At 44.7% G+C, this 18349-nt stretch overlaps 1 protein-coding gene across 1 annotated transcript in view; it reads left to right on the top strand.

Annotated features, from left to right (window-relative positions):
- Window positions 1-18349, top strand: part of OPCML (opioid binding protein/cell adhesion molecule like) — a 490752-nt gene that overhangs the window by 467561 nt on the left and 4842 nt on the right. Inside the window, exons 4-6 of the mRNA XM_035009317.1 lie at window positions 6269-6406; window positions 6818-6938; window positions 7430-7581. Coding sequence (XP_034865208.1) covers window positions 6269-6406; window positions 6818-6938; window positions 7430-7581 — 411 coding nt within the window. The remainder of the gene's footprint in view (window positions 1-6268; window positions 6407-6817; window positions 6939-7429; window positions 7582-18349) is intronic.

Raw genomic sequence — 18349 nt, 5'->3', positions numbered from 1 at the left:
GCAAACAATGAATCACGGAACACTATATCAAAAACTAACAATGTAATGTATGGTGATTAACATAAAATTATAAAATAAAATTAAAAAGAAAAGAAAATGACAGACTTAGGAAATTCACCACTGCCAGGCAATTCCTTTGAGCCTCCAGTTCCCGGGAGCATTATTAATGTACTCTTTCCCCCCCTAGAAACTCACCTGACTTTCACAGTCACATATTGATCTTGTCATTAGACAATTTACTGTCAGCCTCAGGGAAGGCAGCCAGCAAGGCAGCCCTGGACAGGGGCAAGCCACCCCTCCCTTGGGCAAGGTCCTGGCGGCAACAGCCTGAGAAAGGTTGTCTGAGCTCATGACAAAGAGCTTCTGTCACTGCCAGCAAGTGAGACGTTGACCCAGAGGCTCAGTCTCCAAACCAAAATGACTTTAGCACAATTCAATCGCTTGTATTAATTAAGGGAAAATGAAACTGTGGGTTTATCACACTTTTCATTAACTCCAATGCAGTGAAGGGATGTATCTGGGAGTTGGGAGCAAGCAAGGATGGAATGTACTGCTGTCCACACTCCCTGGTTTAATTAAGGATGGGGAGCCCAGAGTTGCTTTTTGCCAGCAGTATTCTAAGGAGAGTCATGGGGTCAGGGAGGATAGAGAGGGTGGAGAGCGGCCTGGCAGAGAGAGAGAAGATTAAGGAGTGAGGGAGAATTTAGAGGGGATTCAGTTTCCAAACCTTTGGCCATCGGGCATAGAGTGAACAGATGCTGTATGTTCATCCTACATGAGATGCATACAGAGTTCAAGGAAGTGGAAGTTGTAATCCCTTCTCGATACACTTGCAACTGAGACAATATGAGGGCTACCATATAGGGGTGCCCATGTACTCTCCACTCCCAATGGCTTTCTTCCTTTCTTGCCCACCGGAGTTCTTCTTCTCCTGGCCATGTCTTCACAAAGCCATTTGCTCTGTGTGGATGCCTCCTTAAATTCTTACCCCTCCTCCCCGCTCTCATCCTCTTCTTGTTCATTTCCTCCAAGCCCCCCCCCCCGCCCCAGGCATGTGCTGCTCTGAGCCACCTCCTGACGGGCCTCATGGCAAAAGGTGTGACAGGTGTTGACATTCAACCTCACAAAACAGTTTCCCTGGATAGAGCAGCAAATTTCCATGGCAAATGAGGAGGGACAGTGAGGTTGGGGCACCCAGAAAGGGACTTTTAATCTTTTCAAAGGGAGAAGCCAGGCAGGGGTTGCCTCAATATGAGGATGATTGTTTTGGATGATGTGAACAGTTTAGCAAAGGAATAGGCCTCCCTCTGAAATCATCCCCAGGGTGGGGGAAGATATTCCATCAGGAACAATAATCCAAAAAAAAAAAAAAAGGAAGACTAAAATCTTTGAGCCCTCATGGTGCTTAGAACTGTACAATTCTAAGGAATTGTATGAAGAAAAGAAAAATTGGGCATACGAGTGGTGGCTGAGAGATAGCTGGCATGGAAGGACAGGATGTGAAGGGGGAAAGAAAGAAGTGAACAAGATCAGGGAGCGTCCCGATTTTACTCCGGATTTCCTACTTGATCTCTTCATCCCTGAATGCTTAGGTTGCTTCCAGCTCTAATAAATCTTTCTGAACCACCATCCTTTACTAGCAGGATGTAAAAGCAATTAGGAGCTGAAAACTGAGCCTAGGGATAGAAAAATATAAACTGCTCCTGTTCTGGGCTCATGATATTGTAGACTACCCAAGGTCAAGGACCTTGTCTTCTACCTCATCTCCACCCTACACCCAGTGTCTAACCCAGCGCTTCTGTCACGGTACATGTGCATAGAATGACTGCAGGTGATGTCAGGGAAAGCAGATCACACCAGGGGTCCTTCCCTGAAGCAGTTTCTCAGTCTGCTCCTCTGTTTCTAAGATGGCAGACCCTGCTCACGGCCACTGCTTGTTCTTTGCGGTCTGTGACTGGGTCAGTATCTGCCTCCCTGCAGAAGAAGCCCACTGTGCCCACATAACCATGGGGCCTGCTCACGCGTCTTGCAACTGAGGAGTCCTGGCCCACAGACCTCCCACATACCCTGATAAATGGCCCCATTTGTATTCTTGCAGCTCTTAATCTCACTAATACAGTGAATTAAACTTACCTTCTCCAAAGTACTCATCTGTGGGAAGAAATAACCCCTTTTTAAAAATATATTTTTGCCAATGATTCAGAATACACTTCCTTTTGCTTCCAGTACTGGTATATGGGGATGTCTGAATGCATAGGGCAGGTTGATAATGCCTTTTGGTTATTGGCTTATTAAAGGACATCTTATCACAAAGCAAAATTGTGCAGTTGATTTGGGACTCCCATTTTCATACATTTTGTCAGAGAAAATATTGTAGTCCTTTAGCCTGTATTTTTCCTTTAATCCCTTTTGAATGTGTCTTCAGAATCTTTCCAGTGGCACCCAGGCCATCTTTTCGGCACCCCCTCTGTCTTTCATTCCTTCTTCATACCTCCTTCTCCTTCCTCTCCTGTTCCTCCCTCATGTGTTTCTCCCTGCCCCCTCTTCTCTCTTCTTCTCCCTCTCAGCAGTTTGTCTTCCTGGCAGCCAGCAAAGAGGATTAAAACATTTGTTGCCTTCTGCCCCTTTCAATGCGGCATGGAATCAGAATTTGACATTGCGACTGGACCCGGAGATGCCAGGGAAAGCATTCGACCCTGCAGTTTCCTAGATCTCTAGGCATTTAGCAACCTCGATTTGTTCACCCAGTATTCAAAGCAGTAACAAAAATGACATCTCAATCACCTTTAGTGGGCTTAAGATGGGGAGCAGTTTCAAAGTCCTCCTCTCATTTCTTAGCAAAGACAACTGAGAGAATGCATGCTTTGTAGTAAGACCATAAACACTGAAAATTTAGCTTCAGGGGTCCAGATCCTTGGCCTCAGTGCACCTGACTGAGCGCTATTCTCCAAAGAGGGTGTCTTTTGAGATGCAGACTCCCCAAGGATCTCTGCATGAGAGGAGCTCAGTAAGCTTTGTTGACCAAGTGGCCACTTCGCAGGCACAGATAATTGCACATGGGTGACAAGAGTGATCTGAGAAGAGCACGGGTGGTGCCTTGTAACTTCGCTGCTCAGTGCGTGGGCCCCAGAGCAGCAACATGGAGATCCTTGGGCACTGGTTAGAAATGCAGAACCCCAGGCCCCACTCTAGACCTACTGAATCAGAATCTATGGATTTTTTAGATCCCAGAGGAATTTATATGCAAATGAAAATCTGAGAATCACTTACGTTATAGTACAAACTTGACAAAATTCATTCTCTCACTTAATGAGGTAGTATTATTGTAACGATCCCCATTCCACACCAAACACTCTCTTCCTTCCTCCCTTTTTTGCTGTCATCTAAGTGTCCCAAAAAAACAACATCACAAATAGTGAAAATACATTCCCACATTCCAGCGGGTGGCTGTGTCGTCCAGTAATTCCTACACGAAGGACCCAAGATCTGCCCTACTCATACAGATGCAGAGAATTACTCAGGGTCCCAGCACGTTGGCCTCCATCTTCTTTGAGGTGACCCCATCCGTTTGCACAGGCCAACACTTCTAAGTTGACTGGCTTCTATAAAGCTGCTTTATCAGGGGCTTTAAGACATGTGTCCAGTGTGTACCATATAGCATGATATGGATCTATCTCATTCTCTGCAAGGCAAGGGGCTCAGTGACCCTGCCTGAGGCTCCTGCCAGACCTACTGCAGGTGGCTCTTTTGTTTGGTCAGATGCATTCGGGTTTAATTACTTGTGGCAAATGCACTGTAGCACATTTTAAAAAAATCATGGCATCTTAGTGGTAGGGAGGCAGCCTTTTGATCGCACCATACTTATTCATTACAGAAAAGGTATAGAGAATTTGGGAAGTTGTTTTGTGTGATTGATTTCATTGTTGTTTAAGCCTTAAAAATACTTAGATTGGTCAACCAACATCATTTCAATAAGTGAGGCCATTATTATCTTTATAGACTTCCTGAAATAAGTGATCTTAAAATCTACTTCAACTATGAGATTCTGTTAAGTCTGAGAGAAATAAGGAAAACGGGATGAGAAGATGTTTCTATCCCTCTAATAAATCTTGAGGAATTAGGATATGAACTAGCCTGAATGATTAAATGTCTGCTGCAGTGGAGGGCTTGTGACCAGCACCACTACCCTGAGATCCTGGTGAATAGGGCCCTACCTAAGCCCCAGGGGGCTCCATGCTCTGGAGTGTCTTCCTTGACTTTTTCTAAGTCCTCCTCTGGTGCCTGGGACCAGCCTAGGCCAGCAATACCATTAAGGAGAGATACTCAGATTCTAGACTGGGAGTGTGTGTCCTGTCCTGGGCCCAATTATTCCCCTTCAGGGTGGGGTGCGTTTCCAACCTCTACTCTCAGCCATTCTTCACATGGGTTCAACCAGATTCCCCAAGATCCCCAAACTCACACCTGTGGACTTGTTCTGGGACCCGGTCCACAGGTCCAGGTTCTAGAAGGGTGGTAAAGGATTGCTTCTCCTGACGGTGCAAGATTTCTTTCATGTAACTGCATGAGATTGGGTTACCAGAATGGTGCTGATGTTGGATGACTCTGCTTGATTATATAGAGAGGGACCTCTTGAAAAATATTTTGCCAGAGGACCCACACCTGCTTGGGATGTACTGGTGTAACTGATGGCAGAGCCTGGGTGGTTGGGACTTGGGGTGGGGGGTGGAGGCAGGGAAAGCAACAGGAGCTGAAAAGCAATTGGTCTGAGGAAATGGACAGGGTTGGTGGAAACTCCCCAAGGGTTAGACTTGGAGCAAAGTCAGGATGCTAAAGCACCTGCCTCCCTACCCCTGCCCATCACCCTATCCCTCACCTTCCTGCTCCTCCACATCCATGGTTGACATAGACTTAGTTGACTGAACACCCACTGGATAAGAATAAGTTTATATGGGGGTGTGAGGAAAGTTATAATGAGTTTTTATCTTCCTGAAAACTAGTTTCACTCTAATGCCTGGAGCACAAAAAAGAATCAGGCAGCAGGCCTACAAGAAAGGCAAATGACTGTATTTCGTCCTTGGCATTTGTGTTGGCTGGGTTTTCACAGGACCCTGGTGCTTTGACAGAACTGAAAACATTTGGGGTTCAAGACAGAGGGTCCGTTCTCTTTGCACTGAACCACAGGGAGGGGGATGAGGGATGAGAGAGAGGAGCCAGATTGTTGTAAGACACATAATGGTGATTGCAAACAATGTACATTTTGTGACCGTACGATATTTTGGATCATGAGTTCCAAGCTTCAGAAGTGCCTAGGAATAAAGTCTCCAGAATGTCCCACAAAGTTGGGTATTAAATCCACAAGGCTGTTCTAGTAACCATGGATCCATCATTTGGGCCTACCACATTTATCTTACACTGGCAATCATTTATTGAGCACCAAATGCATAGTGGTTACAAAATGCTTCCACATTCATTCTTTCTCCAGTTCATCTGCTCCAGGACAGTTTGAAACCAAATCAACTGCTTTGCATCGATCTGTATTAAACTATTAAATGGTCACTTATTTATTCTACAAGTAGTTAGTAGTTTGTGTTCCATATCCAAAGGAATTTTTTTTTTTTTGAGAGAGAGAGAGAGAGGTGGGGGACAGAGGGAGAGGGAGAGAGAATCTCAAGCAGGCTCCACACCCAGCATGGAGTTCAACTAGGGGCTCAATCTCATGACCGTGAGATCATGACCTGAGCCAAAATCAAGAGCCAGATGCTTAACAGGCTGAGCCACCCAGGCACCCCACAAAGGGATTTCTACATAATGAAAAGTTAAGATGCCCATGCTAACATAGTCTAAAGTTATTCCCACATTTTTTATTTTTTATATATACATATATATATGTATGTATATATTATATCATTACAATTCTCTTTAAAAGATCGAAGTTTAGTAATGTGCTGGGATTTTTCACACGTATTCTCTTAGTTAATCCTCATCATAATCATATTTGAAAAATAATGAAAATCTTTTCTTTTCAAATGGTCTGAAAGTTAAAGTGAGTTGGACAAAAACACAATGACCCAAGACTCAAGCAGAGAATTTCTTTCTCCAAATGCCATACTATTTGGTCAACATGATATCTTATAATCTTTGACTCAGTGTTCAAACCTCATTTTTACAGCTTTTTGTATTCCTTCCCCTCCAAGCTCATGATATGAATATAGTTCTGTCCCTGGTTTCATGGTTTCTTGATTGTTTCTTTCTCTTTCTTTCCTCCCAGAAGGCCAGGGCTTTGTGAGTGAGGATGAATACCTGGAAATCTCTGACATCAAACGTGACCAGTCTGGGGAATATGAATGCAGCGCCTTGAATGATGTGGCTGCACCTGATGTGCGGAAAGTAAAAATCACTGTAAACTGTGAGTTGACCCGTTGTCAGGAAGTTTCAGAGGAATAGAGAATATAGGGACTGAGGGAACAAGCTGGTCATGGCAATGCCATTTTCTGACCATCCCAAATTGTTTCCAACAGGAAAATACTGTGTCACATTGCTTTGCACCATGACTGTCTCCACTGCCATTTTCCCCTGGAATCTACCTGTGCCCATCAGAGTTTTAGCTAATGGGGAGAATTGTTAACTTTGAATTGGTTTGAAGGCTTAAGAAGATGCTGGGGTAAATGCAATATCCTTGAGCAAGAAATTCTTTTCCTAAAATAAATGGTTATTTAACTGGGAAGGTGGGGTGGCACAAGAAATCCATTTGCACAGCAGGTGACTAAATGTGCCTTTCATTTGTTTTGTGAAATCACTCTGCATTTTCCTCCTGCAGACCCTCCCTATATCTCAAAAGCCAAGAACACTGGTGTGTCTGTTGGTCAGAAGGGTATCTTGAGCTGTGAAGCTTCTGCGGTGCCTATGGCTGAATTCCAGTGGTTCAAGGAAGATACCAGGTACCTTAAAAATGGAAATAAGGCATATCTGAAGCAGAGCTGATGGAGCATTCCCCACATGGAAAAGGAATGATAAAGTAAAGGGGAAAGATGTGGCAAAACCAAAATGCATTTGTCTCCTTTATAACAGAGTCTCTTTTTAGAACCAGAAACAAACAAACAAACAAACAAATCAAGGAAGCTGGCAAGTGGGAAAATGAATTGACTTGGTTTCAGAATCTGAGATTAGTTAGGGACATGGCAGCCCTCAATGCCTAGAAGCCAGTGAACCTCACCTTTGAAGCATGAATATCCTTTCCTTTTTCCTCCTCTGGAGGCTGTGGTACTCATGTTTTGGGTTAAAGAGACTGGGTCAGTTCGAGGAAAGGTGTCTGTGAGCAGGGCCTCCTTGTAGGATTCATCTCTGGTATCTTTCAGTTCCCGCCAACATCTCTGTCTGCTATTTCACTCTGTTTGTAGAACCAGACCAGCAATACCTTCTCTTCTTGCAGGCTAGCCACTGGCCTGGGCGGTGTGAGGATTGAGAACAAAGGCCACATATCCACTCTGACTTTCTTCAATGTTTCGGAAAAGGATTATGGGAACTATACTTGTGTGGCTACAAATAAGCTTGGGAACAGCAACGCCAGCATCACACTGTATGGTGAGTGCAGGAAGCCTGGATGCAGTGGGCTCGTCCATGAGGGAGAACTTCGGGGCTGTAGAGGGAGGAAGGCTCAATCTGCTTGGCCTGTGTCCATCCATACTGCTCAACCCACCACCCTTAGATACGACGTGCTTCTCCCTGTCGTTCTCCTAAGCATGTGATACAGTGATGTTTGCAAGGTAGTTGATATCTCCTGGTCCACTGAAAGGCAAGGTTTGCACTTTATAAAAGGAGTAGACCCAATTCTGAACCAAGCTGAACTCAACTCTTAGAGTTGAGTGGCTTATAAATGCTTGAGCTGAGATGTAAACCTATGTACTCTCGTTCCCGTGTCTGAGCTCTTTCTCCTATTTCGATCCAACTCACCATACAAAACATAGAACCATGGAATAGTTCAGTTGTAGTATCTAATGGTCTGTGGGGGTGAGTTAGATACACTTTTAAGATACCTTCTATAGGAAGAGTCTATAATTCTGGGGGTTATATTCATAGATTTGAACCAAGTCAACTGCTGCCATCATGATGCTCATGTTGACCGCCATGTCACATTCTCACTCATTGGAGTGGGTGGAGCAGTAGTCTGAGTCCTCATCAAGACGACTGTTCTGTCCACAGCTGGAGCATCAAACCCTTCTCTGAAGGCCTTTTCCTCCCATATGGATGGAGAGGTCTCCAGAGCCCTGACTGGCTCCACTGGAAGCCCTTATCTTTCCCTCACTCAGCCTTCCCACATTGCTGTGTCCATCTCCTTGTGCCACATTTCACATCATGGGCCAGGGTCAGCTTGTTGTGATATTTTGTGTGTGTATGTACTTGTTTATTTGCTGAGATTTTGTTAGAGGTGAGTGGGATGAAAAGGTATTCATTTTCCCATGTGTATCTCAGACCCGGAACAAGCTTTCAGCATTGACATTAACTAAACTTTGTCCACCAACCATCTGAAATGTGTGATCTATGTCTTTTGTTTTCTCTCTGCATTGTGTGTGCATTGTGCTGTGTGTGTCTTAGAAATAAGCCCCTCATCAGCAGTGGCAGGTGGGTACAGCATGTTCCTTCCTTCCTCTGCCTGCCTGAATGCCTATGCTTTTTAATTTAAGCCCACTTCAAAGATTGCCTGCTCCACCTCCCTGACTTATTTATCTTTAGTAGATAGATCTCAGGGGGTTTGGTTTGCACAGGTTAGGTAACAAGCATGTAGAATATGATGGCTTTCACATACACACATCATTATATATTTTGGGGGGAAGGGGTTTTCCCCCAAAAGCAATGCACTTCGACTCGGTGGCCTGTAAAATAGAGGAGTGTTTTGCTATTTCTGCACATAGCAGCACCAAGAGGAACCCAGCCCAGAGATGAAATCGATTATCAAATGATTGTCTCCATGGGGAAGTCACCCTAGTATGAATGTTTTATTCTCTTAGCTCAGGGCAAAAAGCAATGATGACTTAATTCTATAAACATCATTTCAAAATAGAAGTACTTGGGGTCGTTATTCATCATAATAGTAATAATATCTACCATTTACCAAATATTTACTGGTTTCTAGGCATTTTGTTAGTACTGTGCAAAAACTCCATTTTAAAGACAAGTACAAGGAAGACCAGCAAGGTTAAGTAACACTGAAGTACACGTACCAGTGAGTAGGTGCTGGGTGAAACCCAGACTTGGCCCTCCATCAGATCCTGGGCAAACAGAGAGTGATGCACACATGCGCACACACACACTTGCACACAGATGAAGCAACAGCAGGTGCCTCACTGTGCTTCCAGAGGCAGCGGCCTCACAGCCCTAGTTCCCTATGCTCAATCTCAGTCACATACAAAGTGATGACATTTGGAATGTTCCAGACTTGGAATCAGCTCTGTAACTGTCACTTTTCATAGCTCTGGATCTAGGAGAATCACGGGCCACTAGCGCTACCCAAGCCTTGAGGTCTATGACTGCCCATCTCTTGGTTTTGATAAAACTGAGGGGAAAGAGTGGGGTGGGTGTCATGCCCTGACCCTCACCCTGCCATCGCCCTCTGAGTGGGGTCACCAGGGGTTTTGAATATGGCGAAGAGAGTGAACCTGGGACTGATAACCAGATAATCTAGGTTCTTGTGCTTCCCTGCCTCTGATGAGAGAGATGTGCCATAGCAGGTAACAACAGCAAATGTATGCACACCTGTACTAGCCTGTTAGGATTGCCCTAACAAACTGTCATCGGCTAGGGGGCTTAAACAATGGAAATGTATTTCCTCACAATTCTGGAGGCCAGGAGTCCAGGATCAAGCCAGGAAGATCTATCATCCGTTTTTGATGAGTGCTCTCTTCTTGGCATGTAGACAACTGCTTTGTCCTCACGTGGCCTTTCTTTTGAGTGTGTGGAGTGTGTGGGGTGACACAGACAGAAAGGGCAGAGGTGGGAGGAGAAAGACAGGGCTCTCTGGCATGGCTTCTTATTAGGACCCAAATACTATGGAATCAGGACCCTACCATTATAACCTCATGTAACCTTAATTACTCCCTGATGGGCCCCATCTCCAAATAGACACTGGGGGTTACGTCTTCAACATATGAATGTGGGGGGATACAGTCCTGTCCACAGGGAAGACATAGCTTCATATCCCAATGCAGCCAGCCACATGCCAGCCACTTCATCTTGCTGAGCCTTACTTTCATCATGGGTGCTATTGGGATATCAATACCTTCTTTAAAAGGCTAGTGAGAGGACTGTGTAGGTCTTACAGAGAGAGAGCCCGGCGGGTGCTATGTTTAGATGTGTGACTTCAACAACATGCCAAGTCTACAGGCCTCAGTTTACCCAGCTAAAATGGGGATGATATTTCTTGGCCTGCTGCCTCTCATTGTGAATTGTCCATAAGACAATATTTACTACGGAGGCATGACAAACTGAAACTTGTATAAATGCAAGGTATTGCAGTTACTTCTGCTGCTTGCCAACACCTGTGATGCAGCCCCTCTTATTACTGCTTCCCTTGGTACAGCTGCCGAGACTGTTGCTCAACTGGACTGTGCGTTCCTTCCTTCCAGAGTCTCTTATGCCCTTTACTGCAGCATCTCCAATCCCTGTAATCCACCCAGCCTGCTTCACCTGGTTAGTACCCGCTCACCTCCCATCATCCCTTCCTGAGAGAAGCCTTCCTTGACCTCTGTGAGTGGGCCAGTCCTCCATTGCACACTCTCATATAACAGCCCATTCAAAAGCCACACTGACAGGCCTTCGGAAGGCCACTCACACCATAGTGCACTTGCTAGCATTCATTCAGCGAGTACTTGCCACAAGTAGGGCACTGTTCTCAGTGACAAGGACACAGGAGTGCACAGCAGCTATCGTCCTTGTCCCTATAGCCTTTCCTTGCTAGTTGCAATTCCACTTCTGTCTCATTTATTTAGTTTGCTTGATTAGTCTTTCCTCCCTTTCAGCCCGTATGCTCCATAAACAAAGGGACCATGTCTGGTTTCATTCTTAGAACCTAGCACAGAGATCCACACACATGGTGGGTCAGAAAAATTCTTGTTGAATGAGTGAACATGTATATACAGAGATTGGAGAGTTGTGTTGGTGATGCCAGCAGCAGGAATTCAACTGTCAAGGATGAAATATGGCAGCATGGAGTAGGGTCTAAAGACTCAGAGCCTCTTCGAAGCCAGGTTGTGCTGCTCACTGGCTGAATGGCTCTGGGAAAGTCAATCTCAGTGTGCCTTATTTTTTTCATCAGTGTAGGTATTTTAGAAAAGATGTCCTGTAATTGTCTGACACTATGCCTGAGTGGAAATAGCTTAACAAAGGATCAGAATGACATTGTCCAGGAGACCAGCCCTTTCTGTTGGCCATGAGTGTTCCTTCCAGTCCTCAATATTCCCATAATTATGGCTAACTAGTGTTACCAGGCACTTACTATGTGCAGGGCCACTAGACTAAGTGTTCTACATGTTTTATCTCATTTAATGATTCTAGGAAGTAAGTAGTATATTTATCCTGATTTTACAGAGGATGAAATTGAGACATTAGGCAGGTTACTCAACTCTTAGAGTTGAGTGGCTTATAAATGCTTGAGCTGAGATTTAAACCTATGTACTCTGGTTCCAGTGTCTGAGCTCTTTCTCCTATTTCGATCCAACTCACCATACTTGGCAACCCATCATGGACATTGGTGGATGCCCTTCCAGATGGAAGCCCATATCAACAATTAGCCTGCTTGGACCCATTTCCTGTACCAGCATCTCCTCTGTTCCATCTAAATCTGAACCCATTCTGCAGTAAACATAGGGGTGCATATATATATTTTTTTTGAATTAGTGTTTTCACTTTTGTTGGGCAAAAACCCAGTAGTGGAATTAATGGATCATAGGGTAATTCTATTTTTAATTTCTTGAGGAACCTCCATACTGTTTTCCACAGTGGCTGCACCAATTTGCATTCCCACCAACAGTGCATGAGGATTCCTTCAAATAATTTAAAAAGCAAAAAATAAATCTGAACCCATTCTTTTAAAGGACGTTTTTTACGTTTACAACCCATACACACATACTTCCCAAATATACCCCTCCCCTCCACCCCACATTCCCAGGCATACATTGGTGTTTGCCCTCAAAGAGTATATGATTGTTTTTGGAGACCCTTCTGACTCTGCACTGTGACCCCATCACAACACATACTCATAATAGGGCTCTCGCACAAACACATCTTTATCTATTTCCTACCTACATGCAAAGAACAAGGGGAAGTGGGATGAAAGCAGTTTCAAAAGAACACATAAGACAAAGCCCGTGAGACAGTGGGCTGGTGAGTGAGCTGAAGCAGGAAGTGATGGGGCAGGTGGTGAGAGTGAACACAGGTGTGTGGGCGACACACAGAGACAAATCAGTGGTTGGCACTGACATGAGGTGTTTCTTCCCTGCACGCCAGTTGCAGCCCCTTCAAAAGCCACACTGACAGGATAGGTCAGGCAGGCAGAGTGCAACTCAAAGTGGCATTTTAGACTGCCTGTATGTTCCTTAGTGCGGGGCAACTGCAGGTCCTGGAAAGACAGCACAACACTGAGAGACCAGGAGCAAGGAAAATGGTGTTCTGGTCCCGACCCCGGTTCAAACAAACTGATGCTCTCTGTTCTGTTTCCTGGTTGTCTGTTGAATGTAAGAACAGAACAAGATGGACTCTCAGCTGACTTCCAGCTAAGTGTTCTAAATTTAAGCAACAGTGGAGAAACAGTATTAAAGGCAGGTCTCCAAAACCCATCATCCATAAACTTGGAAATGGTGGCAACTAAAATGCTTTTTCTATGGAAAAGCAAACTGCTCTAAGTATAAGTAAGTTTTACTGAGTGGAAGCAGGCTTTTGCAGGCCCACCTGGAGTGCTAGCACCTTGAAGTCTTGCCAAGCCTGTGTGCAGCAGAGGGAAGGCCAGGCTCAGCCTGCTGGCCCCAGCTCTGCCCCCTCCCCCCGCTCCCCCCAGGAAGCCACTCACTTCTCTCAGCTTGTCAACCCACTTTGCCTCCCCTGGGTCCTGAGCAAGAGGCCCCATCCCCCTGCCCTTAGAGTGCAGAGAGCGAAGATTCTGAACTTGATTACATCCGGCACTGCAGAGAGTGTGATGTGCTTAATGAGCCATATAAACGCCTGGATTACTGGAACTGGCAGGGGAGAGGGACAGAGAGCGCAAACAATGCCAGAAAGGAGGGGGTTGCTGCAGAGAGAAAAACAGATTTCTCACATTTTTTCTGAGAAATCGTAGCAACACAAATTAGTTACATTAAGAGTTAAGTATCAGGAATAAGGACAACTGATAGGAATCTTGTCATTGCAAATGAAAACGGCAAAATATTCCAGTTAAGGCAACATCTGGGCTCTGGATTTTTTCCTCAGGCAATGCCTCAGCCCCACTCAGAGCAGCCAGGACTCAAGCCTACCTCAGCGGGCCCTGCAAGCCATAAGGACAGAATCTATATTTTCTTTTGCTAATGGCCATTCCTCTAGAATAAATATACATATCAGGCTGCTCTTCAAACTGGATTTTCTTCAACTACAGGCAGCACCAACCAACTCCTCTCAGGCTCCACCCTTTGCTGACCGCGTCCCCAACACCACGCACACCACTGGTACTTGTAGGCAGAGCCTCAGAGCCGGGCCTTTGTCCCCCACCCCACCCCAACACACTTCTGTCTCTGTTAGCCTTCCCTACTCTTTTATTAAGAGCACACCTTTCCCCCAGGTGCCTCCAGGGGAGACCTGAGGAGTGGGTGCGATGAGTCTGGAGATTGTCTTTAGTGTGCCTTTTGTGTACCGTACTGCATCTTCTCTTGCCTTCTCCTCCAGACCTCTGACAGCTGGAGTCTTTGTTTTCATCCCCTCCTCCTCTAGCACCATCATGCCTCAGTCTGCCACGCTCTGCTCCCTCCTAACACCAGCAGAATCTCAGTTCCAGACCTCCCTTTGGCCCCCAGCAACCCCTCCTGGCTTCTGTGACATACCCAGGTGGTGACTTTCCTACCGTTCTGGGTTAGTCTGCTGCTGGCCCCTCCACCCCCTGCCCCATCAGTCTGCCCAGGGAGTGTATCACAGTGAGAGGAGAACGGGTCTTCTTTGTCTTCAGGCATCTTACAGAGCAACATTTTAGTCTGCATTGCACTTGCTTTGGGGGCTTTAAAAATGCAGATTCATGGGTCTTGCCCCAGACCCATTTAAGCACAGTCTCCAGGGAAGGTCCCGAGAATGTGCTTTTAAAGCACGCTCTCCAAGGGACTCTTTTGCACACTGAAGACTGATGGTCTCTGAGCACTTGTCTGATGACTACAAAAGTTGCATCTCTAGCATTCTCCTGAATTCTGAGCTACAAACCCTCTCCCTACCTGAATGTTCCATGGGAATCTCAAACTCAACCTTTCTCTCTCAGGTATGCCTCTCACTCAAACGTATACCTTATCTTCTCCCCAACATACTCTCACTAGAATCTGTCCGGTCGTTCTGACCTCTTCCTTTCCCTTCCCCTTCTACCTGGGGGCCTGTGAGTCCCAGCAAGCAGACCTGGCTTGCTGGCTCGCCATTCCGTCCTCACTTACACTGGACATGTGCCTTCCCTGAGCAGTTATGCTATTCTCTTATTGATTCCTGCATGTTTGGTGATCCCTTTCTAATCTCTTTGCCACTGTGGGGCCATGTGACCTTTCCAAAACTCAGAATGAAACTGCTCATACCCTGCTGAAAGCTGCCTACCAGGAAAGCATGGCCTTGAGGGTTCTTCTTGCTCTGAGATCCACACCCCCTTATACTTCAGGTTCTCCCACTGCCTTCTATGCACCCACCGTGCTAGACCCAGAACACGGATCCCATGACACATGTCAGCCTCTGACCATGCTGCTTCAGCTCTTTTCATCCCTCCATCCATTCAGATTGAGTTACAAAGTTCCCAACCCTGCACAAACAAGTCAATAGACAGCTACAGTAGAATAATAGAATATAATAAGTGAAAAAGCCACTAGCTATTAAGTGTCAGCCAGACATGGTTTAAACAGCTAAGAACACTATGAGGTCAGTACTGTTATTATTCCCACTTCCAAGAAGAAGAGCCTGGAGCCCAGAGAATTCAGGTGGTGGGACTGAATTCCCGCAGACAGGAATTCTACCACCCAAGGAAATGACAACACCAGGTTTTGCATCCAGGTCTGTCTGATCTTAAGCCCATGTTTCCTTTTAACCCATACATATCCCATGTCTTCCAGGATGCTGTAGGGTCACAGATGGAGGCTTTTGCCCTCTTCCCTGTCTGATAAAATTGTACTTATCCCTTAAGGTTCTACTCAATTTTATTCTGTCCATAAGGCGATTCCGAGCCCCACTGAAGAAGCACTCATCTTTGGGGCTTTCAGGGTAGCTTATATTTTGTTTGTATTTGTTTCTGCACTTAAAGGATGTAGCCCTGTATCTTGCAGTGGTTTTTGCCCAGTAAACATCTGTCAAATTAATAAATATAATTTCCAGTCAATGGGGGCATCAGGGATTGCCCTTATACAGAGTGAAATTCTCCAATAACCAAAGAGAAGCCAAATACTCAAAAGAACTCGTGGTCTTCTCCCCCAGGGAAGCCAAATTATTATTTCTCTGACACTCTCCCTTGCATTCCAGCTTCCGTATTTGGAATTTAGGGTTCCCCTCACCCTGGGTCTTTCTTCTGAGGGAGACTCTATCAAATATTCCAGTTCACTGTTTAGGAAGACGTTCATCAAATGATTTCTTCTTGCAGAGACATCAAAAACTGCCCATATTTGTCCATTTCCTGCTGATAATGTATATGATTTTTATTTTCCAAATCCACAATTTAAATCCAGGTGGGAGCGAATGAGTCAGAGAGATATACCATTGCTTTTGGCTGGTGACAGCAGCGGAATCATTTGTACTTTCCCCAACCTGCAAAATGTCAACATATTAGAAAAAAAAAATGCAGACATTTCACATTTCATTCCTAATGAGGTTCCTTGCCGTTCCCTCGCACCCCACCCTCCTCTATCTGAATCATTGACATCTGGCTATTAGTCTAAGCATTTAGAATGTAACACTGAGCATTCAGGGTGTGCTGACGTCAGCACACTCACAAGAGCTTGTGGTTCGGCATAGACCAAAGTCTTGTCTCTTTCAAGTTTGTGATGAGCTGACAGATTTGAATGAACTTCTGATATTAACTTCTTCAGCTTTTGTCTTTGTGGTAAATACAAAACAAGGAGCGCTAAAGAGAACAAAACAAAGATGGCTGCCTTTTTTGGCCTCTTTATTCACAAGTCTTCGAGCTGCAAAGCCCGGATAATCTTCCTTGTAAAACAACACAGTGCCATGTTTTCCACTGTAATTAAAGACAATGGAGGAAAAGTTCCCTTTGAAGGGGAATGAAGCGCCTTCATCAGCCAGCACTGCTGAAAATAGGTTTATGTTTCACCAACAAGTGTAACGCGTGCATCCTCTAATTAGATTTCCTTGCTCCTCTTTTAATCACCAAGAACATCATTATCCTTTTAGTTCCTCATTAGGAAGGTCACATAGTTCATATTCATACTTATAAAACCTATCCAAATTTCAGAACAAAACTGTATCTTCTTACACTTCAGATACTTCATTGATCTCACTGTGCTATCACCAAGTTCAACTTGCCTATGGGGTTTTTCTTTCTTTTCTTTTTTAATGTGATCACCCTACCACCTGCTATGTTAGTAGAATTACAGCAATACACTCTAATGTTGCTGAAGAACCATGCCATATTTTCATGGCAATCATGGAAAGGAAAAACCGTGACACATTTCAATACTTTCATTGCCATTTTTAAGCTTTGAATCTCTTGCGAGGCAAGATCTCATCAGTAAGCTTAAATATATTTGGGGGGAGCTTTGTGCTGGGTTTGGGTACTTTGATTTTCAAAACCTGCTCCCTCTGAGGGTGATCTGTCACCCCTCGGCATAGTCTTACTTGCAGGGGAACTAGGCCTGCAGGTTGCTTCTAGGTTAAGCTCTCCATCAAATTTGCTTCTTTAAAAATCTAATGTTTAGTATATTTAATTTAACAAAGTGAGTAGCCTCTCCACAGTGGACTTTATTTTATTTATTTGTTTGTTTGTTTCTTATTTCCTTCTCTTAACCCTGCTGAGCGTCACATCTGGCCATAAATCTTCCCTCTGGCCCGGAATACACACACCAATTGACCTTCATGCCATTTACCATTTCTGGAATTTATCCCTTGATCTCTCTCTTCTTTCTATATGCTGAAGACTAAAGTATTTTTGTCTGCATATGTGTCCCCAAGGTATTTTGTCGTTGTCATTGTTGTCATTCACAGTTTGTTTTGTGGCTTTGCATCATCATTTCAGCTTTTATCCTCAGGGACGCTCCCCTTCAGACATGAAGGAAACAGTGTGTAACATTGAAAGGGTGGAGGAGGATCTGGATCAAGGGAAAGGGCTAAAATACACGTTCTCACTTCCAATTTATCCCTGACAAATATTTAATTAAACCTGATATTCGTCCAGCCATTCTAATTGAACTGAGTCACTGTTAACCATAAAAATGATCCCTTAAATGTGGCAATTGCCCAGAGAGGAAGTTGGGGCTCTAACTACACTTGCTTCTTTGGGAAGCTTTTGCCTGTGGTTATAGCCACTTCAGGTCTCTTAAGGAGTGACCAGGTCACTTGCTTGCTCACCATAGCCAAGTTTGCTCTCAGCTTGTGTTTGGCACTTGTCCTTGAGAGCCTACTATTCCACAGGGTCTCTATTTAAAGCAGGGTCCCCACAAAAGATCCTATTTTAAGGATCAGCAGTTATTGTCCTGGTTCTAATTCACCTCATATTTATTCATCCTTTACTTCTACTCAGTGATCTTACCCATCATCTTATCTAATCCTCAAAACAACCCTACAGGAGGAGATGAAACTACCCCTCCCCATTTTATACATTAAAAAAAAACCCCAAAAAACTGTTTCAGAGAAGTTGACTGTCTTGTCCAAAGTCATCCTGCTAGTGAGTCCCAGAGCCAGAATTCAAATTCAGTCCTCTCTGACTCCTGAATTTAATTCTCCTAAGACTCCAACAGGGAGGGTATTCTTGAGATGAAAGGGATACTGGTTATTTGTTCCAAATGGCTTTCTTCTCAGGATCTGGAAGCATTTAAAAAATTTCTTTCCTTTCTTCCTTACCTCTCTTTCTTCCTTCCTTCCTTCCTTCTTTCCTTCCTTCCTTCCTTCCTTCCTTCCTTCCTTCCTTCCTTCCTTCCTTCCTTCCTTC

Source organism: Mirounga leonina, unplaced genomic scaffold (genome assembly GCF_011800145.1).
Source record: "Mirounga leonina isolate KUSES-001 unplaced genomic scaffold, KU_Mleo_1.0 Mir_153, whole genome shotgun sequence".
Classification (NCBI taxonomy): domain Eukaryota; kingdom Metazoa; phylum Chordata; class Mammalia; order Carnivora; family Phocidae; genus Mirounga; species Mirounga leonina.
The sequence above is the reverse complement of the archived record's forward strand: the minus strand, read 5'-3'. Positions and strand labels throughout refer to the sequence as shown.